The following is a 27728-nucleotide window of genomic DNA, read 5'->3' on the forward strand; positions in this document are numbered from 1 at the left end:
TTCCTGATGTCCAGCTGGAATCTGGCTTCCTGTAACTTGAGTTTGTTATTCCGTTTCCTGTACTCTGGGAGGATCGAGAAGTGATCCTGGCCCTCCTCTGTGTGACAACCTTTTAAGTATTTGAAGAGTGCTATCATGTCTCCCCTCAATCTTCTCTTCTCCAGGCTAAACATGCCCAGTTCTTTCAGTCTCTCTTCATAGGGCTTTGTTTCCAGACCCCTGATCATCCTGGTTGCCCTCCTCTGAACACGCTCCAGCTTGTCTGCATCCTTCTTGAATTGTGGAGCCCAGAACTGGACGCAATACTCTAGATGAGGCCTAACCGGGGCCGAATAGAGAGGAACTAGTACCTCACATGATTTGGAAGCTATACTTCTATTAATGCAGCCCAAAATAGCACTGGCCTTTCTTGCAGCCATATCACACTGTTGGCTCATATTCAGCTTGTGATCTACAATAATTCCAAGATCCATCTTGTTTGTAGTATTGCTGAGCCCCATCTTGTAACTGTTCCCCATCTTGTAACTGTTCCCTGCACCTCCTCGTCCAAATCATTAATAAAAATGTTGAAGAGCACTGGGCCCAGGACTGAGCCCTGCGGTACCCCACTCGTTGCCTCTCCCCAATTTGAGAAGGTTCCATTGATACTCTTTGTACTCTTTGAGTCCGATTCTGTAGCCAACTGTGAATCCACCTAATAGTTGTTCCATCTAGCCCACTTTTAGCTAGTTTGTTAATCAGAATGTCATGTAGTACTTCGTCAAAGCTTTGCTGAAGTCAAGATATATGACGTCCACAGCATTCCCACGGTCCACAAGGGAGGTTACCCTATCAAAAAATGAGATCAAATTAGTCTGACAGGACTTGTTCTTTACAAACCCATGTTGGCTTCTAGTAATCACCGCATTGATTTCAAGGTGTTTACAGATTGACTTCTTTATAATCTGCTCCAGAAATTTCCCAGGGATGGATGTCAGACTGACTGGTCTGTAGTTCCCAGGTTCCTCCTTTTTGCCCTTTTTAAAGATAGGGACAACGTTAGCCCTCCTCCAGTCGTCCGGCACCTCACCCGTCTTCCATGATTTTGCAAAGATAATAGACAAAGGTTCTGAGAGTTCTTCCGCTAGCTCCTTCATTACTCTTGGATGCAGTTCATTGGGCCCTGGAGATTTGAACTCATTCAAGGAAATTAGGTGTTCTTTGACCATTTGTTTATCAATCTCAAACTGTAATCCTGCCCCCTCAACTTCTGCTTCACTTTTTCCAGGGGGGTCATAGACCCGCTTTTGAGAGAAGACTGAGGCAAATTAGGAATTGAGCACTTCAGCCTTTTCTTTGTCATCTGTTATCAATTTGCCATCCTCATTAAGCAGTTGAACCACCATTTCTTTCCTCTGTCTTTTACTACTCACATATCTGAAGAAAGCCTTTTTATTGCTTTTAGCATCCTTTGCTAATCTCAGCTCATTCTGAGCTTTAGCCTTCCTGACGCCATTTCGGCACTTCTGCGCCACTTGTCTGTACTCTTCTTTTGTAGCCTGACCTTCCTTCCACTTCCTATATGTATCCCTTTTTGTTTTCAGGTCATGTCTAAGCTTTTTGTGGAGCCACATTGGTTTCCTCTGTTGTCTTCAATCTTTTCTCCTTGTTGGAATTGTTTGTAACTGTGCCTTTAAAATTTCCTTTTTTAAATACTCCCACCCATCCTGCACTCATTTTCTCATTAGGCTCATTTGCCACGGGACCTTACTTATCATAGTTCTGAGTTTATTAAAATCAACTTTCCTAAAATCCAGAGTACGTGTATGGCTACGCTCAACTTTTGTCTCCTTCATAATCAAGAATTCAAGTATGACGTGGTCACTTTCCCCCAGAGTTCATGTAACTGCCACTTTATCCACTAAGTCATCCCTATTGGTCAATAACAAGTCAAGGATTGCCGATCCTCTAGTTCCTTCCACCACTTTCTGTAGGAGAAAGTTATCACCCACACATGTCAGGAATTTCTTGGAAGGGCCACTTTTGGCAGTATTGGTCTCCCAACAGATATCAGGGTAATTGAAGTCCCCCATCACTACTACATCACACTTCCTTGAAACACTGGCAATTTGTTTCTCAAAAGTTTCATCCTCGTCTTCTCCTTGATTGGGTGGTCGGTAGTAGACTCCGATTATCATGTTCTTTTTATTCTTTGCCCCATTTATTTTAATCCAGATGCTCTCGATGGGGCTCCCAGTCTGATCCGCCTGTATTTCTGTGCAGGGATAGGTATTTTTAACATATAGTGCAACTCCACCTCCCTTTCTATTTCTTCTGTTCTTCTTGAACAAGTTATATCCTTCAATTGCTATATTCCAGTCATGGGAGTCATCCCACCAAGTTTCAGTTATACCTATCAAGTCGTATTTGCCTTCATGTAATAAGAGTTCAAGTTCCTTCTGTTTGTTTCCCATGCTCTGGGCATTAGTATATAGACATCGAAGACCATGTGTTTTATAGTCTGGCTTTGTTCCTACCTTGTTGCGGACACTATTTTTGGGCACTATTGGAGCTGTTCTCTGTACTGTGGTGCATTGGCCTTCATCCATTGTTGCCTCGAGGTTTACGTCTCCCACCCCCGTAAGATTCAGTTTAAAGCCCTCCTGATCAAGTTCTTCATGCTGTGGCCGAACACATTCTTTCCAGCCCTTGTGAGGTGCAACCCATCCCTTGCCAGCAGTCCATGTTCCAAGTAGCGTAGCCCGTGGTCCCAGAATCCAAAATTCTCACGTCAGCACCACCTTCGTAGCCAGTCGTTCATCCGGAGTATTTTTCTTTCCCTTTCTAATCCTCTTCCAAGAACCGGGAGGATGGATGAGAAAACTACCTGGGCCCCAAAGTTCTTCAGTTTCCTTCCCAGAGCTTCATAGTCTGAAATGATTTCTTCGTAGCTCTGCTTGGCGACATCATTTGTTCCCACATGGATGAGAAGAAAGGGGTATGTGTCCGTGGACTTTATGTGTTTCGGTAACCCTTCAGTCACATCTCTAATCTGTGCTCCAGGGAGACAGCACACCTGGCGAGTCCATGGGTCTTCACGACATACTTGGGTTTCAATCCCACGCAGCAGGGAGTCGCCCACAACGACTACTCTTCTCTTCTTCTTGGTTGACCTACCTTCTGCCTCTTGGTCACTGTTGCATGGTGTCTCCTGTACTTCTTCCTCTGCAAACTGTCCTTCAGTCTCATTCTCCAGAAGCTGAAAGCGGTTGCTTAACTCTAATGGTTCCACTGGTGCAGAATGCCTTCTAGTTCTTCTGCTCCTAACTGTCACTCTTTTCCAGAGAGTTTCCTCTTCATTGGCTTTCCTCCCCTCAGCATACTCCACTTCTGCTTCAGCTGGCTGTTGCTCTTCAATCTCGTGTGCTTCTTGTTGCTGTTGCAGTTCCACCGTTTGGTCTAAGAACTCCTTGACTTCTCTTATTCCTTGGAGGGTGGACACTCGCCGCTCAAGTCCTCTCAATTTTTCTTCCAAAAGTGCCACCAGCTTACACTTGTTGCAGGTATACGCCATGTTGAGCTCAGGCAGAAACACAAACATTGCACACCCTTTGCAGGTCACCACCTCGAGGGACAACGGACTGGTTTAAGATTGGGAAAGGAGTACGGCAGGGCTGTATACTCTCACCTTACCTATTCAACTTGTATGCAGAACACATCATGCAACGTGCTAGGCTTGACGAATCCAAGGCTGGAGTTAAAATCGCAGGAAGAAACATTAACAATCTCAGATATGCAGATGACACCACTTTGAAAGCGAGGAGGAGCTGAGGAGCCTTATGACGAAGGTGAAAGAAGAAAGTGCAAAAGCTGGGTTGCCGTTAAACCTCAAAAAAAACCAAGATTATGGCAACCAGCTTGATTGATAACTGGCAAAACGTGGAGGCAGTGACAGACTTTGTATTTCTGGGCGCAAAGATAACTGCAGACGCTGACTGCAGCCAGGAAATCAGAAGACGTTTACTTCTTGGGAGGAGAGCAATGACAAATCTTGATAAAATAGTTAAGAGCAGAGACACCACACTGACAACAAAGGTCCACATAGTTAAAGCAATGGTATTCCCCATAGTAACCTATGGCTGCGAGAGCTGGACCATAAGGAAAGCTGAGCGAAGGAAGATAGATGCTTTTGAACTGTGGTGTTGGAGGAAAATTCTGAGAGTGCCTTGGACTGCAAGAAGATCAAACCAGTCCATACTCCAGGAAATAAAGCCAGACTGCTCACTTGAGGGAATGATACTAAAGGCAAAACTGAAGTACTTTGGCCACATAATGAGAAGACAGGATCCCCTGGAGAAGAGGCTGATGCTAGGGAAAGTGGCAGGCAAAAGGAAGAGGGGCTGACCAAGGGCAAGATGGATGGATGATGTTCTGGAGGTGACAGACCTGACCTTGGGGGAGCTAGGGGTGGCAACGGCCGACAGAAAGCTCTGGCGTGGTTTGGTCCATGAAGTCACGAAGAGTCGGAAACGACTGAACGAATAAACAACAACAACATACCTGCTCTGTTGAATATTCTGATGAAGAATTATATGTATATTGTTTGATAGTTATTTCTTCTTCTTCAATATGCTACCCTGATAGTTTGAATAGTTGCTTTAATTCTTGTAAATAAATACAATTTTGCCTTTGATTCAAGTCTAGTTTAATATAGTGGCAGGAGTTATGGAATGGCCCAAACAAACTCCTTGAATTCAAGCCAGTACATAACGAATGATTATATGCATATATATTTTTTTGGAATGTTGGGCAGGAAGTTGCCCTGACTTGGCTAAGGTGACAATGGAAGCTCTGTGTGTGTGTGTGTGTGTGTGTGTGTGTGTGTGTGTGTGTGTAAAACCAACTACTCTGTGTGTGTGTTTGGCGGAGTGGGGGTGGTCTTCAGTTTTGTGGCTGGGAAGTTAAGGTATAAGATACTTGGCTCAGCAATGGGCTCAAGTGACAGGAAGCCAGATTCCTGCTGGACATCAGGAAAAACGTCTTGGCTGTTAGAGCAGTACAACAATGGAACCCGTTACCTAGGAAGGTTGTGGGCTCTCCCACACTAGAGGCCTTCAAGAGGCAGCTGGACAACCATCTGTCAGGGATGTTTTAAGGCGGATTCCTACATTGAGCAGGGGGTTGGACTCAGTGGCCTTGTGGGCCCCTTCCAACTCTACTATTCTATGATTCTATGAACATCCTTTCCCTGTGTGTGTTGTTGTCCCAATAGATATGGAGGTCCTGCACTTATGACGGATTTTTTGTAAATCCCCTGATATGACTGGCAGCCAAGCAGTTGGCATAGCATGTTATTTTTCATGGTTTCTGTGCATCACAAATATGGGCTCTGCACCTGTGCGCAGCTCATTTCGGGAAACTTCCATAGCTGAAGAAAACATTTTTGGCAGGAACCCTTCCCCCACAGTTTACTGCGCATGTGCTTCGGTTCCTTTTCACCTTCTCAGTTCTCTTTCGACCACCTTGCTAGAAGGATGCATTTTTGGGAACTTTGTTCTTTCCAATACCTCTGACGAGACCTTCAGTATCGAGGTCAGAACTGTCATGTACTGCAGCTGCTCCAGCTTCCTCTGGGAGACAAATGAGAGAAAGTGCTAGGCAATTTACAAAGCTTTATTACAAGCAATAAACACTTCTGTAACACAAACTAGACGCCTTCTGTGAAACTCCCCTTTAGGCAAAAACTAAGCAAACTAAGCAAGACAATTGTCCATTCAAAGAAAAGGCTTTTCAAAAGTTCATAACTTCAAGGTGGATGATGCGTGGACGATTTCTCGTGCAATCTGTTCGCCTGTCTCTTTGCCGCTAACCTCGCTGAACGTTTTAGTTTCCGGTGATTCCTAGCATCAAGTAAGGGCTTTGAATGCTCAGCCCCGGAAGTTGACTCCCTGTCTCCTGAAATCATAGAATTTGGCCTTGAAGAGGTAGACTCTGGAGGGGGCAGATTGTCAGCTGGAGTCTCTCCCATGTGAACCTCCTCCTCCACTGGCTCTAACTGCCTGGTGTCTGGCTCGACGTCTTCTGAGTCTGAATCTCTTTCTAATTGATTACCTGCCTCACCTACTCCCAATACAGGAGCAGTAGGGCTATACATGACAAGAACCATGTGCTACGGTGGCAAGACCCTTGGGATCGAGGTCAGAACCACTGGCTACGACATCATTCTCAGAGGGAGAGATCAGGGACATATCGCACCCAAGAGTTGGCGTCGAAGTGCCATCAAGAATGCCACCGTTACAGGAACAAAGATGCAGAGGATCTTCTCCAGATCTGACAAATCGAAAATGCATTCTAGATCTCGACATTGATCTTGCTCTCTGATGAGAGACTGGAACAGATACCCAAATTGGTCCCTCCCACCTAGAATGTGTTACCAGTTTGAGGACTGGTGTTATCCTAGGGAAAAAAGATGTCTATTAGGAAAGAGCTACGTACTCTGGAGCAGCATCACCCCGTTACTACCTGGCCCCATCAGCATTGTTATTAAGTCCTCCAGACAGAGATACTTTCATACAACCTCCACCAGTGCCACCAAGATCGACATCTATGGACTGTCAGTCAACACCAGGACCTTCAGGTTCAACACAAGCACTTAATATATTGTATGAGTGCCCTCTTTCCCTTATGTCAGCACCACCACACATGAAATAGAGGAGCCATAATCACCCCAATCAGGTACCAGTCCAATATGACTTCATTCTCGTCTGTTCCTCCATCAATATCATCTCTGGATGACACAGGGGGGAGCTTCCCCCTTAGAAGATTTATATCATTTTTCAGGTCAGATAGTCAGGATGGCACAGGCCTTCAGTATCGATACTCAGCAACCGAGAGAGCACATTAAAGACCCTGTGTTCGATGCTAGGTGGCTATTTCATTCCTTCCAATGTTGCTTTACACCGTAAAAGAATCCTGGAAAGCACCCTCATCTATGGTTCCAACAACAAAGCTTTTGGAGACTATATATAGGACTCAGGAAAATGACACCAGATTCCAATTCACGCAACATACTCTATAATAGTGGAATCAGCCCAAGGAAAGACACAGAAGGTGCACAAATCTCCAGCGGATAAAGGACGCCATCTGGACCTGCTAGGGCAAAGAATTTACTCAACAGCAGCACGGAGCCTCAAAGTGGCAAATTACCTGGCAATGGTGTCCAGGTACCGACTTTCTTAAGGGACAAAATTGGCTTCCTCTGTGACAATCCTCCCAAGGAACAGAGGGAGTTAGCAAGAGTTTTTCAAGCTGAAGCCACAAAATAGGCAGCAGATTTATACCACCTGTCATCAGGTGGATTGCAGTGTAAAGACTACGATGGGTGTGGTGGCACTCTGCAGACATGCGTGGCTTCGGTCTGCAGGGCTTACACCAGAAATGTGATCCTGCGTAGAGGACTTCCCATTTGACAGGGAAAGCCTCTTTAATTCCAAAATGGATGATGCCATACCAATGGCATACACGGCAGCAAAGAAAATGAAATTCAGTCAACAGTCACAGCTGCAACCATATAGACAGAGGAGGTGGTAACTAACAACAGCAGAATGCCTTCTCATGGCGCAGTTGGAACCGACCGTCGGGCTGCCCTCCCCAACAACAGCAAAGGAAGCAGCAATCTTTGAGTCGCTTTTGACAACCATGCCAGAAGTCTGACCAGTCCTCAAAACGATGGCTTTGGCCACATTCTTACCGAATTGGATGATAATAACCACGGATACATGGCTGCTTGATATCATTCAGTTCAGATATGTGATAGATTTTGAAGCCCTCCCTCCTCTCGGCATCGTGAAAATCTTGGCCCCATCCGCTGTACTCAAGGAGGAAACAACTAACCTACCAGAGAAAGGAGCCATCGAGAAGGTTGTTCATCAAGAGACAGCAGACTGGTTCTTTTCCTGTTACTTCACAATACCCAAGAAGGACAGGGGGCTTCACCCTGTCTTGTATTTGATGGAGCTGAACGAATTTATGAAGACCAGAAGATTTTGGATGACAGCATTATTGATAATACTACCACTCCTTTGCAAGACCAGTGGTTTGCAGCGATTGATCTAAAGGATGCATACTTCCACATAGCTATAAGGGACAATCACCACAAGTATCTTCGATTTATCATAGATACCGACACATTTCAGTTCAGAGTGCTTCCCTTCAGTCTATCAACTGCACCGCAGGTCTTCACAAAATGCATGATAGTCGTGTGGGCGTTTTTTCAGATCCGTGGAACGGACGTATACCCTTACTTGAATGACTGGCTGAATGTAGCATCCTCGAAACAAAATCTACTACATTCGCTAACACCTGCAGTCTTCTGACATCCTTAGGTCTTGTAATAAATGAGAAGAAATCAAAATTGTAATCTTCTCAGATGATTCCATTCATTTTAGTAGTTCTCAACACCACCAAAGGAAGAGTCTGCCTCCCAAAGGAAAGAGTGTGTGTCATTGTGAGCCTGAGAAACAAAATAATCGAGGACAAACACACATCTGCTTTCAGAGTACAAAGGCTGTTAGGATTCATGGCAGCAACAGGAGTAATCGTGGAACGGGTGAGGTTTCATATGAAGCTGCTGCAAAGAAGGTTCTTCTCGGTCTTCCAAAATGACAGCAATGCTCACAACACCTGTTTCTCAATAGTGACAGTTTTAAAGTCTTCCCTTCGATGGCGGACATGCGCACACAACCTTCTGCAAGGGCTACCCTTCATAAGACACCTACTTGGACACTGGTGACAGATGCTTTGAGAATGGGATGGGGGCCCTATTGTGGTCTATTACGTACTCTGGGGATATGGTTCAGGACAGAGAGATCCCTACACATAAATGCCTTGGAATTGCTGGCAGTTAAAAAATGCATTACAGACTTTCAAAACTCATTTTCAGGGCCAAACCACACAGATATTGATTGACAACATGGCCATGCTATGGTACATCAACAAGGAAGGAAAAAGTCAATCTTCCCGCCTCCTGAACATGACTCTGGAAATTTTTGAATGGGCAATAGAGAGGAAAGTGTCAATCTTGGCCCTTTATATAGTGGGGAAGGACAACATACTAGCAGACACCCTGAGCAGGGTGCAGTCGACAACACATGAATGGGAGTTAGCCTCTTGGCAAAACTTTTCTGGATTTGGGACACCCCAGACATAGACTTGTTTGCACCAAGGGCGAACACAGTTTGCCCCAGGTTCTGCTCGAGAGTAGGCATGGGCAAACATTCCATGGGAAACGTGTTCCAGACAAATTGGAGAGGAAATTCTGCATGTTCCCTCCTTTTCCATTGATAATGAAAGTATTACACAAGATAAGGACAGAAGACACAGACTGTATCTTAGGGACTCCGGGGTGGCCAAGACAGCCATGGTTCGCCCTGTTAACGCAGATGGCACGGGGACACTACCTTCAGCTCCCATCAATATCAATACTGTTAACCAGAGATCAAGGCCAAATACTCCACCCGAACCTTCAGAACTTCTAAACTCACAGCATGGAGACTCAAAACTCTGGCAGCGATTTCCCCTCTGAGGTGATATTGATATTACAGGCTACCAGGAAATCTTACTCCGCAAAGTGGGAAAGTTTTTGATTGTTTGCAGATCAACATGGATTTAAACCTTACTCAGCATTTTTGGGACAGATACTTGGCTTCCTAAGATCTTTCTATGACAAAGGACTTAAAGTATCGTCCATTCAGGTCTATTTGGCAGTACTTTCAGCCTATCATGGATTCATCCACGGCTCATCTGTGTTCACGCACCCAACAGTTAGACAATTTATTAAGGGACTCAAAAATCTGATATCACTGACCAGGTGTCTTGTCCCCTCATGGAGCCTTTCTGCTGTGTTGAAGGCTCTTACATCAAAACCATTTGAACCTATGGCAAAATCAGGCATGAGGTTGTTGACATGGAAGTAGTATTTCTAATAGCAATAACTTCCGCAAGGAGAGCGAGCAAACTGGCGGCTCTACGAGTAGACCCTCCTTACCTGATATTCCACAGAGATGGTTTTGCCCTGGATTTGGAATTCTTACCGAAAGTGGTTTCGGCCGTTCACATGAATCAAGATATTATACTGCCGGCGTTTTCCCCCTCACCAGCATTGCCAGTGGAGCTGACATTATGCTCCCTCAATGTCAGGAGAGCCTTTGCCTTTTATAAGGCAAGATCGGAATTGTTCTGGAGAACTGAAAGACTTTTTGTGTGCTATGGCGCACAGAAGAAAGGACTTGCCTCTTGGTAGGTGCAAGTGATTAAGCTGGCTGATGAGCTTTCTGGCCTCTAATGGGAAGAGACAGCTAGGGCTCATTCAATGTGAGAGGCATGTCAATATCAGAGCTGTGCAGGGCAGCAACTTGGTCAAAGCTCACCCGTTCTATTTTGCACTACTGGCTGGATGTGAGAGCTCGAGCAGACTGCACGTTTGGCCGGGCGATTCTCTCTTTGATTCTGCGATGAACAGACTTCTATCCTCCTCCAGTAAGTGAGCTAGTTAGTCACCCATATGTGTGATACACAGGGACCATGAAGGAGGAGGAGGAGGAGGAGCAGCAGCAGCAGCTTACCTGTAACTGTGGTTCTTCGAGTGGTCATCTGTGCATTCACACAACCCTCACACCATCCCCCTTCAGTGTCAATGACATTATGCTGTCGGTACCGAAGCTTAGCCCTTCGTTTGGGACCACCTAATTGGTCTCAAGGAACTGAGGAGGTGAAAGAGAACCGAGGCCCGTGCACAGTAGATGGTGGGGGAAGCGTTCCCGCCAAAAACATTTCCCTCAGCAATGGGAGTTTCCTGAAATGAGCTCTGTGCAGTCACAGGTCCCACAGGTGTGAATGCACAGATGACCACTCGAAGGACCTGTTCTTCTTTGACCCTGGATGTCCATGTTTCCTAAATGCATGCCAAGCTTTTCTGTGAACCCGTCTGATCTGCACTGCATCAGCCTCGTTTCCTTTTGATTGGTGAAGCTTTACCTGTGCTTTATCCACATTTATAAAGTGAATTAGCTGGTTGTCTACTTTTAAGGTATTTAAAACTAGTGGAACCTGGTTGCTGACAGAAAACAGGTTTACACATGATTTGAATAAAAACTGAAGAGGTAGCAGCTTGAACTGTGTTCTACTGCATAGTGTATCATAGAATCATCTGCCAGGGATGCTTTAAGGTGGGATTCCTGCATGGAGCAGGGGGGTTGGACTCGATGGCCTTGTAGGCCCCTTCCAGCTCTACTATTCTGTGAGATACCTCTTCCCATAGAAAATACCGTTATCTTCTTTCTTTTTATTTGCAAATATAACAGAAGAAAAGGAGGGTAGAAAGAAAAACAAAGAAACATAAAGAGTCTGTTCACAATAACCATTCTCAAGTTCAACAACTGTTTCAAATGTATACATTAGTATAAGCAAGTCCATATATCTGAATAAGCATCCAAACAAGATTATCAAAGGTAGAAGCAATAGGATCCTCAGACCACTGAATGATAGGTAGTGGTGAGTATTTATCTTTCCAGGCCTGTAAGGGCTCTCAAAGTCCACTTTTTGCAGTTCACCTGTTAATCCCCATGTCACAGGAATATAATTTAAAAGCATATGGACATCAACAATTATCATAGATTTTTTTAAGAACAAAGTTTATAGAAGCAATAACTTCCAACCAGAAATTGAAATATTTCAAGTTTCTTTTGTTTAGGGAAGACACACAGGGCACGGTTGTCCTGCTTTTCCGTGGATATTTGATTTGTGTTTGATGTGTGCAATTAGGCAGAGTAGAGAAATTTACAAATTTGTGCTGAATATAAAATGGCCTTATATGCAGATTATTTGTTAAGGTGTTTTGCCACCTTCCATTCCTTTTGGAAGTTTCAAAGAGTAAAGGGTCAAGAATTGAGCTCTGGTGAGGGGAATTGGGTGTGGACACTACCCCTCATATATTAGATTTGCAACCCTAAATCGAGTTCAGGAATTGGGGTCAGTTAGTTTCTCCTGTGTATTCTTATATAAATGAATATGTATTAATGCATTGTAGCCTTGGGACTATCTGTGAAGCAAGGAATAAACAATGACTAGGTAGAACACTGCTTCTCTGGCTTAGGTTATTGACAACATTTGAAACCTTTTGAGTTGTACAACTGGGGAGGAGAGTGTCGTTATCCCATCCTCCCAAGTGTTCTGCAGCTGGTGCCCAGACTGGCTTGGCACATCACTTGCCAGCTTTCAACAGGATGCAGTGGTGCAGTAGGACTCAGTGGTTGGAAAATATAGGCATCTGGGAAGCTTCTGCAAATGGAAGGCTGCCTTTAGCGTTTCCAGGGCATGTACCTCAAGCCTAATTGTTCAAACTCCCTCTGTCTGTTGCATTTCTACCGAGTTAATAACCCCAGAAGTGATTGATAGAGATTGGCATGGGATGTAATTGAAGCCCTGTAGTAGTTTCATGTCAATGATCTTCTCCCTTTATGCTGTCATTTGTTCTCTCCAGTAGGAAGTGTCCATGCAGGGTCTTCGTTCCCAGCAATACAGGGGACTTCCTTGACGAGCCTGTCTTCTCAGCCCAGCTCCCTTGTTACAGGGGGCTTCCCTTCTGAGGATGAGCAACACAGTCAACCCGTGAGCCCTCAAGGGTTGCACTACCTCCACTCCGCCTACCGAGTTGGTAAGGACAGTTAATTGTTGTGTTTGCAGTCCACGCAACTGAGTTTCAGGGCAGGTCTAGGATATGGCAATTCACTCCTATGCCAAGGCCACCTGGGAAAGCAAGCTAATTTTGATATGTGTTGGAGAGATTTCAGTCTGTCTGGTTTAGCCAGGAGTGTATAGCCACAAGGCTTGTGAGTGGATTATAGAACCCTGCAATGACTGGGTTCACACAACCCACCAACCCATGATGGTTTGTTTTGTGAAACAACCCACAGTGGGTTCGTATGTTGTCCAAACCTGGATCGATTTTACCAGAGTGGGTTGTTTTTCCCAACAGCCCACCTTAATAACCCATAGTCAGTAATGGCGGTTGTTTTACCCACAATGGGTTGATGTGTCGTCCAAACCCGCTATTACAACCCATTGTGGGTAAAGGGCATCGGGCATTGAGTCACCCAGCAAGAGCAGCAGAAGCCCCTGCCACTCTTCCTGAGTGCAGGCCACAATTGCTTTTGGCGATCGCAGCCAAGCTTCTGCCAGTGCCTCTTGCAAGCTGTAACCCCTTCATAGTGCCCAGTTTGGAGGAGCTGTTGCGGGCTCCCACCACGTCTCCCTGTCCCTGCTTTGACTCCAGTCCAAATTGTGGTCAGAGCCCTTGTTGTAAACCTGGTTTTTAGGGTGGTTTTTGTTTTGTTTTTTGCATTTCTCCAGGCTTGTTTTATGTGTGCAAATGGTGCCTTATGCCCCCGCCCCCACTTTGGGTTATTCACAGTTGTGCACTTCTGCAACTCTAGGTATCCAGAAATATGCTCCCTAGTATGACAGACATATAAGGGGAACACCCTGAGAGCCTTGCACACTTGACAGGAGAGGAAGTGGGGTGTAGACCACCCCCATAGAAAGGGCCTCCTCAGATTTCAGTGTGTTGCCCTGAACCTTGCCTGCTAGGAATCTCCACTTGCCTGAGTCACTTCCACCTGATTTGAAGGGAGCCTGAAGTGCCACCCGCTTTTCTCTTCAGATCACAATAACCGCTTCTATTTTTACAGCTGTCAAAGTAGAAGCAGTTACTCGCTTTGGAGCGAAACGGGGTGTTGTGCATTTGATGTGAAAACGGGTTGTATTAGAAGGAGGGAATCCCCAAGGATTGTGGTGTCACTTTAAATCCCTTGGGTCCTCAGCTAACTGGGTGATATTGAGCGCTTTGACAGGTGGGGACAGTGTTCAAGATCACCGAGTCAGCTGAGTGCCCTCCTGATTTAAAACCTTGCCTTGGGCCTTTGGGATCCCCCATTCTGGTACTTCCTCCTGTCCATGACAAAGAGACTTTTTCAAGCAGATCCACTTGCCTCCCCCATCCCTTTCCATAAGTTGAGCTGGAGTTTGACAGCTATCAAACTCCTGTTTGGCTAAAAGCAATTTTATGAGAATGGGGTCCTGCCAACTTGAGATGGGTGCGTTAGAAGGGAACACCCCCAAGGGCCAAGGCAAGACTTTAAATTGGGAGGGCAATTTGCTAACTGTGTGAGCTTGAACACTTTGCCCACCTGCTGCTTCAGCATTCTTTTCTGAAAAATGGGTGGTGTCTGGCTTCGCAGGAAGCAACAGGGAGGCAGGGTTGGGGACCCCCCCAAAGGTGTAGTCCATCCTGAAAAGCACTTAGGGCATCCCATTGGGAAGTGGGTAATTTTAAACTGTTTCCCCCACTGATTGGGTGGGGGGATACTTAGAATTGCCTGCTTACCAAGTGAGTAACCATGTAGCCCTATATGCTTGCTAAGTGTAACAGACAGGGCAAGTCAGTATTCTTCGTTACTCCACTGTTGCAGAAGTGTGCAACAGTGGCAAACAGAGTAAAAAAGAAATTTAAAAATTAGGTACATTCTCTGGGAAAGAGGAAATGTGATTCCCACCCTGCCCCCGGCTCTGATTTTTTGCAAAAACGGGGCCAGGAAAATCAGTGAAGGGCTCCAATCATGATCGGAGCTGTGATGAAGGACTTGGCAGCAGACAAGATACGTTCTGCTGCCAAGTCTAGGGATCTTGGTGGAGCCGGGGGAGGACTGAGTGGGGAGGAAGGAGGAGACAACCCACGGCCCCAGTCATCTGTCGAACGTGCAGTCTCCGTTTCATTAAACAACCCACAGTGCATAGCTTGTCACCCACGATGGGATCGCATGCCTTGCAGGTGCGCCCAATAAATGAATCTTTGGGGGGGATGAGAGAGGGTTGGGGTCATAGAATTGTATTAAGCAGGAAATGTGCCAATCATCAATGTAAGTGTATTGGTCCTCCTAACATTGTGGAGGCAGAAATACTCTGTCCATGGAGGAAAGTCTTTGTAATCCTTAGAGCCTCTAAGGATTGGGGTTAGTTTGATGCCAGAAATGTAAGAAAAATGGGTTGATGGTCAGATAAAGGTGTAAGGGGAAGTTGGTGGCACCTATTATGGAGATTCCATGGCTGAGGGAGCAGTCACTAGTGAGATGTGTAGTGTGGGATGAGTGTGCGTGAGAGAGGGGTGATTTTCAGTGTGGGATGAGTGTAAGAGGGATGATGCCACCTGAGTGTGGCTGCACCTCTGGCTGAAGCATGCAATGGGTGCTGTGGGTCCTAGCATCTTAGCTGGTCTGTGTTTTAGAAGAGGAGCTCTACTTATCCCTAATCCCTGAAAGGAACATGTATCATATTCAACCTTATAACTGCTGAAGTTGTCCAGGAGGTTAGTAACCTCTGGAGCACAGAGCTCTGAGGCAGGCCTTGAGTTGTCTCCCATGAACTTGCAAGTAATGAGCTGCATCGAGCTAGACCTTAGGGTTGCAAATTGTTACTTGCTCTGTGGAGCCAACATCAGCATCATCAGGTCGAGGTGCCAGGGCCCGGGGGTCACATTAAGAATATCAAACTACTTAGCAGGTTGTTCTGATTCACAGGTGACACCAGGATCAGGGAGTGAGGTAGAAAGCAAGGGGTCAAAGGTTTTAATTTTGCTTTTTTGCAATCAGACTCTGGAATCTGGTCATATAATGGAATGGCTTGGCATCAAACCTGGATGTACAAAGCTCCAGCATATAGTTTCTTGGGCAAACACTTAAAAAAAAGGTTTTGCTGCTGCACTGGGACTCCAGTTCATACCTTCATTTTTCTCCCCTCATGGTGCCGCCTGAAACAGGTTATTTCGCCCTGCTCCGTGGCAGGCTGGCCTGGCCCAGTGTCTCCATTGAAATGGAAGAAGAAACTACTGGAGATGTTGATGGAATAGAGTTCATGTCCTGATGTTGATCCAGGAGGCCATTTGCCAAGAAACTGGACTAGGAATAGCAAAGCCCATAGGTTCATGATGACTTCTTCTGATCAGAATGCATTCATAATACCTCTTCTGATCATAAGATAAGCCTCCAAAATGCTGGGGATGATGGGACTTTTTCCTTGTGATGAATAGTGGTGTTGATGGGCTGGGTTGATTCGGGAAACGGAGATGCAACTCATTCAAATGTATACATGCCAATGGGGTCCTCTTTTGGAGTGCCCAGAGGTTGATGTAAAGCAGCTCTCTCCAATCTGGTGCCCTCCAGATGTGTTAGACTGCAACTCCCATGATTAGAACATAAGAAGAGCAAAACTGGATCAGGCCAAGGGTCCGTCTGGTGCACTTCTGTGCACGCAGTGGCCAAACAGCTGTCGACTGGGAACCCACAAGCAGGACACAAGTGCAACAGCTCCCTCCTGCCCATGTTCCCCAGCAACTGGTGTACGTAGGCATACTGCCTGATACTGGAGGGCACCAGGTTGGGGGAGGCTAATGTAGCTTGACTCACCTGTATGTGAGGGCACTGCTCCAAAACAGCTTGCATTTTGTTCTTCCGTTGCACTGAGCAAGATGAAAAGTACACTGTCATATACAAGTGGGGTTTGGATCCAAGCATCTGCCTAATAATGAATGGGGTGCTAACATTTTGTTTGTAAGTTTCAGTTTGTAATCTTTGTGTGTTTCTTTCTCTCTGTTTCAAAATCAATCAATACAACTCTAAAGACACAGTTGTCGGCCAAACATACTTCCTCCTGAGCGATAGCTGTCTAATACAGTCATTGCAATTACTTGTAAGACAGATACGCCTACATTTACACGGAACAAAATATTACCTATTTGCACAATGACATGGAACAAAAATGTTGTTCAGGAGTTCAGTACAATGAAGGAATGAGTGACCAGGCTAACATAATCTGCTGGGCTACCGTGATTTTGCCTCACCCTTGACGGGTGAGTGTTCTTAGTGGGGCAGTGGAGTTTTGTATTCACTACATACAATACTAACCCTCCACCCACTTGTGTTGAGGCTCAGCAGCAGTGAGGAGCCTGCTTCCACACAGACCCCTCAGCTGTAGAAATCTGATGGGAAGAAATCCCCACTGCCATGAGGAACAAGGGAAGGAGCTCCTTCTGAGCCTGCTTGTCCAATGCAGCAGGATATCGGGGTGAGGCAAGTTGCTGTCCTTTAACACACACGCGCACACACACACACACCCCCGCAGCACAGGGCAAGATGCACCACTAAGTGTCACCACCATCGCACAGATGTGGGTTTGGCTTGTTAGGTTTCAGGGTTGTATGATCAGTCTGGATTGGTCTGTTTTAGCTTGGTCACAGAATAATCCCATTCATCTTTGATCTCTGTTTGCATTTTCTTGCTGTTGAGTTCCTAAGGTGAAGTTTTGAGCACCTTGACTACCTTGATTTATTGCAGGTGGAACCTCAAGTATTCGCAGTATTCCTAGTGTGAAGAGCAGGGGGTGGCACTCCCAGGTCTGTGGGCCCAATGGGAGGGAGAGCAGCGTGAAGGAGAAACCCACGTCACCTCCCATCAGAGATCATGTGGGGATTCCACAGACTTGGCCGTGGTTTACAGGACTGTTGAGTCCCTCCCAATTGGAACATGAGGAGCCCAACTCAGCATGGAATTGTCCTCCTTGGGGTGGGTGAGTGGGTGGGGGGTAATGGGGCCAAACACTATAGCAAGAGGATGTGGGGAAGGTTCACGTCGTCAGAGTCCCCTTGTCATCTCGCTAGGGTGTTTTCTACAGAGCAGGGTGAGGCGGGGCCTGTTCTGGAGAGTCAGCTTGAGGTTTGAGCCTTACGATGGATCTGTGGCCATAACTGAGTATTGCATGCAAATATCTGTGGTTGAGCATCAGCAAAAAGTCTTGGTGGCTGCTTCTCCTCCTCCTCCTCCTCCTCCTCCTCCTCATTTTAAGAAAAGCTGCTTTGGGAAGGGACAAGAGTGGAGAAGTATATGTGTTTAATTTACCCCACCCCCACCCCAAACATACACAGGGATTCTTTTACTACCTTGCAAACGTAAGCAGAAACTTGCCAGATCTTGGCTCCAAATTGCCATCTCCTACCTCATACCTGTAAGATGGGTGAGAGATGGCAGGTGGTAGTCCTGGAGTCCACTGGGATTTAGCTAAGTTTGCCTAAAACTTAGTTTTAGGCAAACTTAGTTCACAAAAGTTTTTGTGAACCGCCCAGAGAGCTTCGGCTATTGGGTGGTATAAAAATGTAATAAATAAATAAATAAATAAAAATAAAACATTTTGAATTTGTCGTTTCCTGCAGGGATGTTAGCACTGGAGATGCTTGGCCGCAGAGCTCACAATGACCACCCCAACAACTTCTCACGTAGCCCACCCTACACAGAAGATGTGAAATGGCTCCTGGGATTAGCTGCCAAATTAGGTAAGGTCAAGGGGAAGGCAATGGCAAACCACCCCCTACAAAGCCTGCCAAGAAAACGTCAGCGAAAGCAGGCGTCCCTCTAGGAGTCAGCACTGAGTCAAGTGCTTGCACGAGAGGTTCCTTTCCTTTCCTTTCTTTCAAGGGTAGAAAGAAAGATAACCGTTACTTGAGTGTAACGGTTATCTTCATCCCAAGGTCTAATGTTCTGCCTGGCGCTTGTCATCTAATGTAACCACCCAGTATCTTTATCTGACCGTCCGTATGTTAGTAGTGCCATTGGTCCACTGTATAAAAAGTTGCATATACAATTCCAGGGTGCTTCTTGATGAGTTTCCAGTGTGAAGTCTTGTAGTATGTGGTACATAACTGAAGCCTTTCCTATAGAACAGGGGTAGGTAACTTGTGGCCCTCCAGATGTTTTGGCCTACAACCCTTACCATTCCTCACCATTGGCTATGCAGGTTAGGGTTGATGGGAGTTGTAGGCCACACTGGTAAATGAGAGAGGTAGCTTCTGTCCTTTCCTGTTTGACATGAGTTAGCATTGCAGCTAATTTGTAGATGCTGTTCACTGCCCTGGCTCAGGAAGAACAGAATGCAAAAAAAAAAAAAACCGAACCCCAGCCTTCTGCCCTCTGCTCTTATACGCAATATTTTTTTGTGGGTGGGTGGGGAGGCATCTCTGTTCTCTAGTTTCCTTCTACCTGTTCTTCTAACCCCACTGTAACCGTCTCTTTTTTTCTGCAGGTGTAAACTATGTGCATCAGTTTTGTGTTGGTGCAGCCAAGGGGGTCTTGAGCCCTTTTGTGCTGCAAGAGATCATCATGGAATCCTTGCAGAGGCTCAATCCTGCCCATGTCCACAACCACTTGCGCACACCAGCTTTCCATCAATTGGTACAGAGGTGCCAGCAGGCGTACATACAGGTATGCATGCCCCTTTCTTCCCAGCTGTGGAAGGTGACTGCTTTTCCCAGAACAGTCCAGCTTTGTAAACATTTGGGTGTTTCAAGAATGCTTCTTGCGATTCCTGAAAGCACGGCACTTATTGTGTCACGAGTGCGGAGACCATGCCATGATATAAGACCTCTCTGTTGAATGTGAATCCTGATTAAGTCAAGGCAGTTGTAGGTTGATTGAGCCAGTCGTGTATATCCATCTACACCCCAACCTTTCTGTGCCTCTTAAAGCTAACACAAGATGGGATTCTTCATTTCTCCTTCCCATTTTGTGGATCACAAATTGAAGGTTTCCACTTTTTAGTAGTGTTGGGTTATCCTAGAGGGCCTCCCTCCTGCCAGCCCTTTCCCTCAACAGACTTTGGCTTCCTTGGATTGACCCCGCGTCTGGGTTTTGTAGTCTGCATCCCATCCCTTGTTGGTAGAGATGAAACAAGAGCCAGTGTGGTGCAAAGCTAGAGTTTTGTACCACGACTGCTGAGGCCCACGTTGCTCGGCCACAACGTTTATTGCGTGATCTTAGGCCAGATCCACATGCGCGCTCATGTACTCCTCTCCCCCCCCCCCAGCCCACCGCCTTCACTTGTTTGTTATGAGGGTAAAAGAGGGAGGGGCTCCGTATGCTGCCTTGAGAGCCTTGGAAGGCGGGTGAGATAAAAGCTGAGCTCCCTGACATGGTGTTTGTCTAAATGGGGTGGGTGGGGGTGTTTCCATAATAAGCTTACCTAAACTGTTTTATGCCTCTATGAAGTTAACAGAGGGGAAAGATACTGGTGATATAGAATGTGCCTTCGAGACGGTCTTTCAGCCCTATTTCCCTTTGCCTTAAAGTACATCCACCACCGGCTGATCCATCTCACTCCAGCGGACTACGATGACTTTGTGAATGCCATTCGCAGCGCCAGAAACGCCTTCTGTCTGACCCCGATGGGCATGATGCAGTTCAATGACATCCTCCAGAACCTGAAGCGGAGCAAGCAGACTAAGGATTTATGGCAAAGGGTGTCTCTGGAAATGACCACCTTTTCCCCATGATGGCTCAGGCGTGCAGCTCCTGTCCTCCTGTAGTTAAGAGTTCTGTTCACGCCATCCTTCCTTATGGGATCCTTTTTTTATTTTAGCTGTTGGAAACCACTGATTTGGTGTATTTATACCATGACATTCCTCTTCCAGGCCATTGTGATCGTGCTCCAGTTCCCCTTATTCCCTCCTCCCTGGCAGGTGGAGCCAAGAACGCTGTTTTGGGAGTACAAGAAAGTGTGTGCGTGCGAGTGTGAGTGCGTGTGTGCGTGCACGTTTGCTCGCACATGAGGGGAGAACTAGCTGAATGATATTTGATCAATGCTTTCAGTCCCCTCCCTGTGTGATGGATGAACATATGTGTGAACGCATGTTAGGGGGTATGGTGGAGCCTGTCTCTTTAAAATATTTATTTTGGCATTTATAAATATGTATACTACTTTCTATAAGATTCTAAAAAAAAAAAAACCCACTCATCATAGGGCCAGGAGAGGCAGAGTTTGCTATTGTGCATCCCGGACATTTCCATCACCATTCCTTCGTGCAGCAACTACCCAGAGGAGTCCAGGCTGTCGTGGAAAGAGCCCCCTCCTCAGCCACCACGGCCGATGTGCTTGGATGGGCAAAGCCCCGTTTGTCCTGTCTGGCTCCAGGACAGTATTGAGCCGGCTGCTGCAACTTCTTTGCTTAGACTGTGGCCCCAAAGAGTTTTGTCATCAGGCTTCATAGGATGTTTTAACCATGGTGGTTCTGAGTTGTACAGTCATGTTATATTGGCTGGGATGTTAGCTTTCTTGTAATCAATTTCTTATCCCTTGTTTCAGTTTCCAGATTAAAACACTCATTTTCTTAGACTGGCTCTTTTCCATACTTCTGTTGACCATGCTGAGAACATGATTAAACACCAAAACTAAGAGGGTCTTGGTTCAGAAGGTTCTAATCTTTTTATGCAAATGATACAGTACTGAACCTTGATCTTTACCCAGTTTGCTATGCAAACACACAGTCCCTCAGTCCAAAGGCAATGTGCAAAACCTGCTAAGGCCATGTTTAGATCAGATCAAGCGTCTGTGCATCCTGTTTCCAAGAGTGACCAACCAGATACTTTCAGGAAACCCAAGACAGGACCTGAAGGCAACAGTTCTGATCTGTTGTTTGTCCCCCAGTAACTGGCATTCACACACGCCTTGCCTCTGAAACTGAAGGTTCTATTTAAGATATTGTGGTTAATGAGCATTGATAAACTTATGAATATCTGTCTAGAATAGCCCCTCTCTATCCCATAAAACCATCTAAGCCAGTAACCATCACTACACTGTCTTCTTACTCTATGGCTGTTAAATTCATAGGGGAGTCTTTAGTAAGGGTCACGAGCTTTTTGAAACTCCCAACAATAGACAGTATCTGTCTCTTGGATCAACCCTCTCTACATGTTTGACACACACAAAATGTAAAGAAGTTGTTTACTCAGAACTTCCCCTGAAAGTAGTGTTCTTCTATGTGTTTAATAATATTAGCTTTTAATACTGTTTCCCATCAAATTATAAATAAATTAGGCCTATCTTTCTGGCTTGCATCCTTGAACTTCCTGGTTCTTTTCCTCTTCCCCTGCCACCCCCAAAGTGGTGTGAGGTTTTATGCCTTCCACGTCTCCAGTAAAAGGAGGCAGATTTTATTGATACGTTACTGTCATGTATCATGGAGACCTAGCTGAGGGAAGGCCGGGGAGAGTGTCTCACCCAATTCTGCCTGCCAGGTTATTCCAGGGTGGGGCTGGTGGGCAGTGAGCTGGAGCGGCAGCATTCTGCAGGAATTCTATCTTGTTAACCAGATGTTCCAGCCAGTAGTCTGCTAGTTTTGAGTGTACGTTGTGCAGATGGGTGGCCGGCAAGCCATAGGGATTCCGTTGGTGTATTGTCCACTCCACTACTCGTGTCCCTTTCTGAGCTAGTCATGGTGATCTCAGAGCTGGTGCTGGATCACCCCAGATTGCTTGTTTGGGGGATTTCAACAGGACACTCCGCTGGGACTGGCTCAGAATTCCATGTCTACCATGGGAACCATGAGCCTGTCCGAACTAGTATCTGCTTCTACGCATGGACTCTTGATTTGGTATGGAGTTAGTGCTGTAAAGGTGGAGGGCAAATCACTACCTGGTTAGTTTGGACTGGCTGCTGGTATGAACCACCACAGGGGTGGGGGACTGGTTAAAATGACCCTCCACAGACACCTGATGGATCCAAATGGTTTCCTGAATGCCCTCAGAAATTTCCTGCCTTATTTCTCAGTGGTGTTATCGAGGTCCTGAGTGATCTGTGGAAAATGGAAATGGCCAGGGCAGTTAACCCTGTCCCTCCCAAGTGCCCTTTCTTTCTCTTGGTGGAGTTGAGGGCGATGACACAGGACACCAGTGAGAGTCCCTTTAAAGAAGGCCTCATAATGAATCCGACTGAACTTGGACGAATGGCCAGTTAAAGGCCTATGCCACGGCAGTGGGGGCAGCAAAGAAAGCTTGCTTCTTTGCTTCTATCATGTCCACACAGAATATGCTTTTCCATTCTGTGCCAGACCTTCGCTAGCATATTGGAGAGGAAGCCAGAGCAATCAGTGGCATGCCATGAACCATTTGCTTCATTCTTGGTGGATCAGGTTCTCTGGATTTGCCTTGTCTTGGACTCAATTAGAGCTGGCCAGATTGATGTAGCCTCAACAGTGCTTGTCAAGTTGTTTTGGATTCTTTTCATCTTCTAGATCCTGAGGATGTAGACAGGCTATCGGGCACCACCACCACCACCACCACCACCTGTGTACTTGACCCTTGCCCTTCTTTGCTCATTAAATCAGTCAAGGTGGGAATGAATGATATCATAGCTAATTGAAATGGTCAAAGCCTATTTGCAGGAGGGGGTGGTTTGCTCTTGCATAAAAGAGGCAGTAAAATCTTATTGATACTGATTATATGGACCCTTCCAGTTGGGCTTTTGGACAATGTATGATGGGACTGAGGCTGCTCTGATAGCCTCGGTGGATGATCTATGCCACAAACTTGATGGGGGAGACTGTAGCCGAGACCACTGACCATGGTATCCCTTTGGTGGGGCTGGGATTTGGGAGTGCTGCTTCGCAGTGGTTCTGGTCCTTTCTGTCGGGTTGTGTCCAAAATGCACTGCTGGCGGGTTTCTCTTTGATTCCATTGCCATTGGCCAGTAGTGTGTCCCATTTTGTTTACTATTTCCATGAAACTGTTGGGAGAGGTTATTAACAGCTTTGAAGTAAGGTGCCAGCAGTATGCTGATGACACCCAGTTCTATTGCTTTTTGTCACTTAACACCAAGGCAGCAGTTGAAACTGTTGAATATAATGGGCTGGATGGAGGTGAAGAACTGAAGAACAAGCTTTTGGTTAGTAGAATGCCTGATTTGGGGATTAGGAACCAACCTGTTCAGGAAGAGTTTGTACTTCCCCTGAAAGATCAGATCCACAGCTTGGGAGTGCTTCTTGGTCCTACATTATCCCTTGATTTTTGGGCAGCAGCAGTGGCAAGGAGTGTGTTTGCAAAATGATGCTTGGTGCACCTTTCCTGAGTTGGTTTGATAGCAACTGTTAATCCATGTGTGGGTTACATCACATTTAGGCTGCTGTGATAAGCTCTATGTGGAGATATTCTAGAAGACTGTATGGAAGCTTCCGTTAGTGCAAAATGCGGCAGCTAGGCTGACAACGGGTGTAAGGTACTGGGATCAAATTATGCCTGTTTTGAAATTAATTGCACTGGTTGCCAGTTAATGTGTGCTCTCAATTCAAGGTGTTAGTTTTAATCTTTAAAACCCTAAATGGCTTAGGACCTGGACATGGGACGGCCTGTTTTGTTATGAACCTGTCTGATAATTAAGATCTACAGGAGAGGCCACCTGAGGACAGCATTGCCCACAGAGACTGTTTGTCTGGCAAGCTGAAAGGGCTGTGCCTCTCTCAGACTGTGGAATGCACTCCCTGAAGCCCCCACTCTCATGGCTTTTAGAAAAGGTGTGAACAGGCATCTTTTTAATTTAGACTTTTATGTAGATGTGTTCCTTTCATATTTAACTTTTTAACGTTCTTTGTTTTGAATGGTTGTACAATGCCTTGATGGATTTTTAGCAAATAAGGCTAAAACCTTAGATGTTAAATAATAATAATAATAATAATGATGATGATGATGATGATGATGATGTATATATTTCTCTTTAGAAGAACAGCTCCATATTTCAGTTCCTTATAGTCCAGTCCTAATATGGTAAGTCAAACTAATTGCAAAAGAAACCAAACCTGCCTCATTTAACTCACATAAGTTAAACATATAAAAACCTATTTACTAAATTTATATCCCACCTTTCTATTAAAAATAGAAGACAGCTAAAATTAAAAATACAGAAAAAATACAAAATTGTAATTAAAACATAAAATACGTAAACTAACACAACTAAAAACATCAGGAAGAAAGAAGCAAATAGAACACACCTTCTTCAGCAAAATAAGTCAGCTTAAAAGCCAGAAGCTTATCTAACTAAAAATGTTTTCCCTTCTCAACAGGGCAACAGAGATGGAGCTAGCCTGGTCTTCCTCTGGCAGCGGCCTGGTTCACATGGCATGATGAGTTATTTAACCCATGATGAGACGTGATGCGTTTGGCCATCATTTTGAACATGCAGCCCCCAATCGGTGGTCGTGTCGTGCGAACACTACTGGCTGTTTAACCCTCAAATAATTCAGGATGGTGGGTTCACATGACATGCCACAATCCCCGATCACCCCAAACGGGTTGCATATTCAAACAGCAGCTGCACACATCACAGCTTATCGTGGGTTAAATATCCCCCTGCAAGCCCACCATGTAGCGTGAACCAGGTCAGTGAGTTTTGGAGCCTGGAGCAGCCACTGAAAAGCTCCTCTCCTAAAACCAAGACAGGCTCATATGGGAGAATATGCATAACCAGCAGTGAATTGCACTTGAAATTGGACCAATACCAGCATGTAGTTGTAACTAAAGGAGTCGTTGTAATCATTCCCAGTTGATAATCTGTCTGCAACATTAAGCAAGATTACTTCACTGTCAATTTCTCCACATTTCCTTCAACAAGGATTTCTTGAAGTGACCACTTTCTTCTCTGGTTGCCAACACACTTGAGCACCTATGGCATCTGCCCTACCTCTGAGCAGCCTGCTAACAGCACATGTGATAGGTCTTGCTTCTCCAAGGATGCTGACCAAATCTTCAGGCTGTGCAAATGTAAAAGTATAACTTATCAAGTGGACCTGTGCCAACGGTATGACTTGCTCATCATCAGCTGCCACATGGCCTGAATGTAATAGGCCTTTGACCACCCAAAACTCTCTTGGACTATGCAGATACAATGCTTGCGGAGAAGAACTGTTTCTTTACTGCTATCATGGCCTCAGCAAGAGCCTTCAAATGGGTTCTACCCTTTGTTTGCCTGCAGGTTTTCCAGGTTTGCTGCCAGTGTCACTAGCTATTGTCCTCATTTCATTGGCCTTGGCACACTTGAAAGCCAGAGAGCTTGTTTCTCTGGTAGGTCAAGAGCACTGAAGGGCAGTTGTGTTACCTAGGGCTTTGACAGAATTGACAGGAAAATTCTCAGGAGCTTCAAGAAATCTCAATCTATCAGGCTTTGAGTGTAAGCCATCTTAATTGGTCTTCCACCTCTGCTGAGGCCTTGAGTCCCAGTTAGTCTAAACACTACTGGGTAATGATTTGTCCATGGGGCTCCTTTCACTGCTGATGCCCACCCACCCACCCCGCTATACACAGACAGGACTGAATGTGGACTATCCTGCCCCAAAGCTTTGCAGGATTGGTTTCATGGCCATAATGTACAGCACATTGCTCTGAAAGTAACTTTTTTTGTTCTGCTCAACTCCGTAGAAGTGAAAGGATGCTTCCATGCACCTACATGGCTCTGAATCAACAGGCTTCCCCCCTCACTCACATGCTCATAAAGTGAAATGGAGGAGTTACTTCTGAATAGATATGCAAGCACCTGCTCTTGCACCCCTCTCTCCCCCCACGGTGACTGCTGCACCTGGTTAAGTAGGAAAGCCTGAAGTACCCTATATTAAAAGTGCACAACCGTGAAATAGTGCAGCAGTAAAGAATGGAAAGACCATGATTGAGCCCACGTTTGCAACAGCACGTTTGCAAAGCAGCAGGGCTGGCTCTCCTCTTTATTCCTGTACTCCGCAAAATGCAATGGAAGGCATAGAGTTACTTCCAGGTAACCATGTTTGGCCCTCTGCTCTCACCCATCCCTTCGGACAATGAGCGCTGCTTCCATCAGCCCGTGCCAAAGCCAGCTGAAGTCACACAGACGCTCAAACTGCACTGAATCCGCAGAGATGGAAAAACCCACTACAAAATGACTTTGGGGGGAAAAGCAGATTTAGCGCAAGAAATGCTGTAGAAGTCCCAGCACACAAGTGTACGTGGCGCTTCTGAGAAGAGGCACCATTAAGCAGCAAGACAGCTGCTATCTGCTGCCGCCAGACTGTGGAATTGGCTTGCTGGCAGAGATTCACTAACTCCACAGTCTTTCTGAATATAAAAAAGCTATAAAGACTGATCTCTTCCGGCAGGCCTACCCAGTCGAATTTTAAGAACTCTGGCTGTTATTTTAACAATGTATTAGTTTTATATGTTGTAATCAGTTTTATGTATTTTATAACATTTTTGTATTTTACGTTGTTCCCCGCCTTGATCCAGAGGGAGAGGCGGGTAAAAAACAAATAGATATTATGACTACTATGCCAGCAAAATCCTTATTCTCCTGATTCAGATACACACAGTCAAACTGCATGGGGCACCTGGTGAGTGGGATAGAATCAAAATAGACAAATGCAACCCCATTTCCCCATCAGGTCTTACCACGTGCTGCATTGAATCATAGAATAGTAGTTGGCTATAAGGCCATCAAGTCCAACCCCCTGCTCAATGCAGGAATCCACCCTAAAGCGTCTCTGACAGATGGTTGTCCAGCTGCCTCTTGAAGGCCTCTAGTGTGGGATAGCCCACAACCTCCCTAGGGAACTGATTCCATTTGTCGTACTGCTCTAACAGTCAGGAAGTTTTTCCTGATGTCCAGCTGGAATCTGGCTTCCTTTAACTTGAGCCCGTTATTCCGTGTCCTGCACTCTGGGATGATTGAGAAGTGATCCTGGCCCTCCTCTGCGTGACAACCTTTTAAGTATTTGTGTGTTGTTGTTTTTTAATTTTTATTTAATACTTCAACAATACATCAATACAAATAAAACAATACTACATAATACACAATAATATAAAATAAAC

At 45.6% G+C, this 27728-nt stretch overlaps 1 protein-coding gene across 3 annotated transcripts in view; it reads left to right on the top strand.

Annotated features, from left to right (window-relative positions):
• The window catches only part of ZSWIM8 (zinc finger SWIM-type containing 8), a 108929-nt gene extending 87686 nt beyond the window's left edge, over positions 1 to 21243 (top strand). For 2 of the 3 annotated variants that reach the window (XM_063128838.1, XM_063128841.1), the window contains exons 23-26: positions 12518 to 12691; positions 18293 to 18412; positions 19159 to 19337; positions 20201 to 21243. In XM_063128838.1, coding sequence (XP_062984908.1) covers positions 12518 to 12691; positions 18293 to 18412; positions 19159 to 19337; positions 20201 to 20404 — 677 coding nt within the window. In that variant the 3' untranslated portion in view covers positions 20405 to 21243. The remainder of the gene's footprint in view (positions 1 to 12517; positions 12692 to 18292; positions 18413 to 19158; positions 19338 to 20200) is intronic. The other variant, XM_063128839.1, reaches the window with a different exon arrangement.
• The last annotated feature ends 6485 nt before the right edge of the window (positions 21244 to 27728 follow it).

The sequence above is a fragment of the Elgaria multicarinata genome, chromosome 6 (assembly GCF_023053635.1).
Source record: "Elgaria multicarinata webbii isolate HBS135686 ecotype San Diego chromosome 6, rElgMul1.1.pri, whole genome shotgun sequence".
NCBI classification, from domain to species: domain Eukaryota; kingdom Metazoa; phylum Chordata; class Lepidosauria; order Squamata; family Anguidae; genus Elgaria; species Elgaria multicarinata.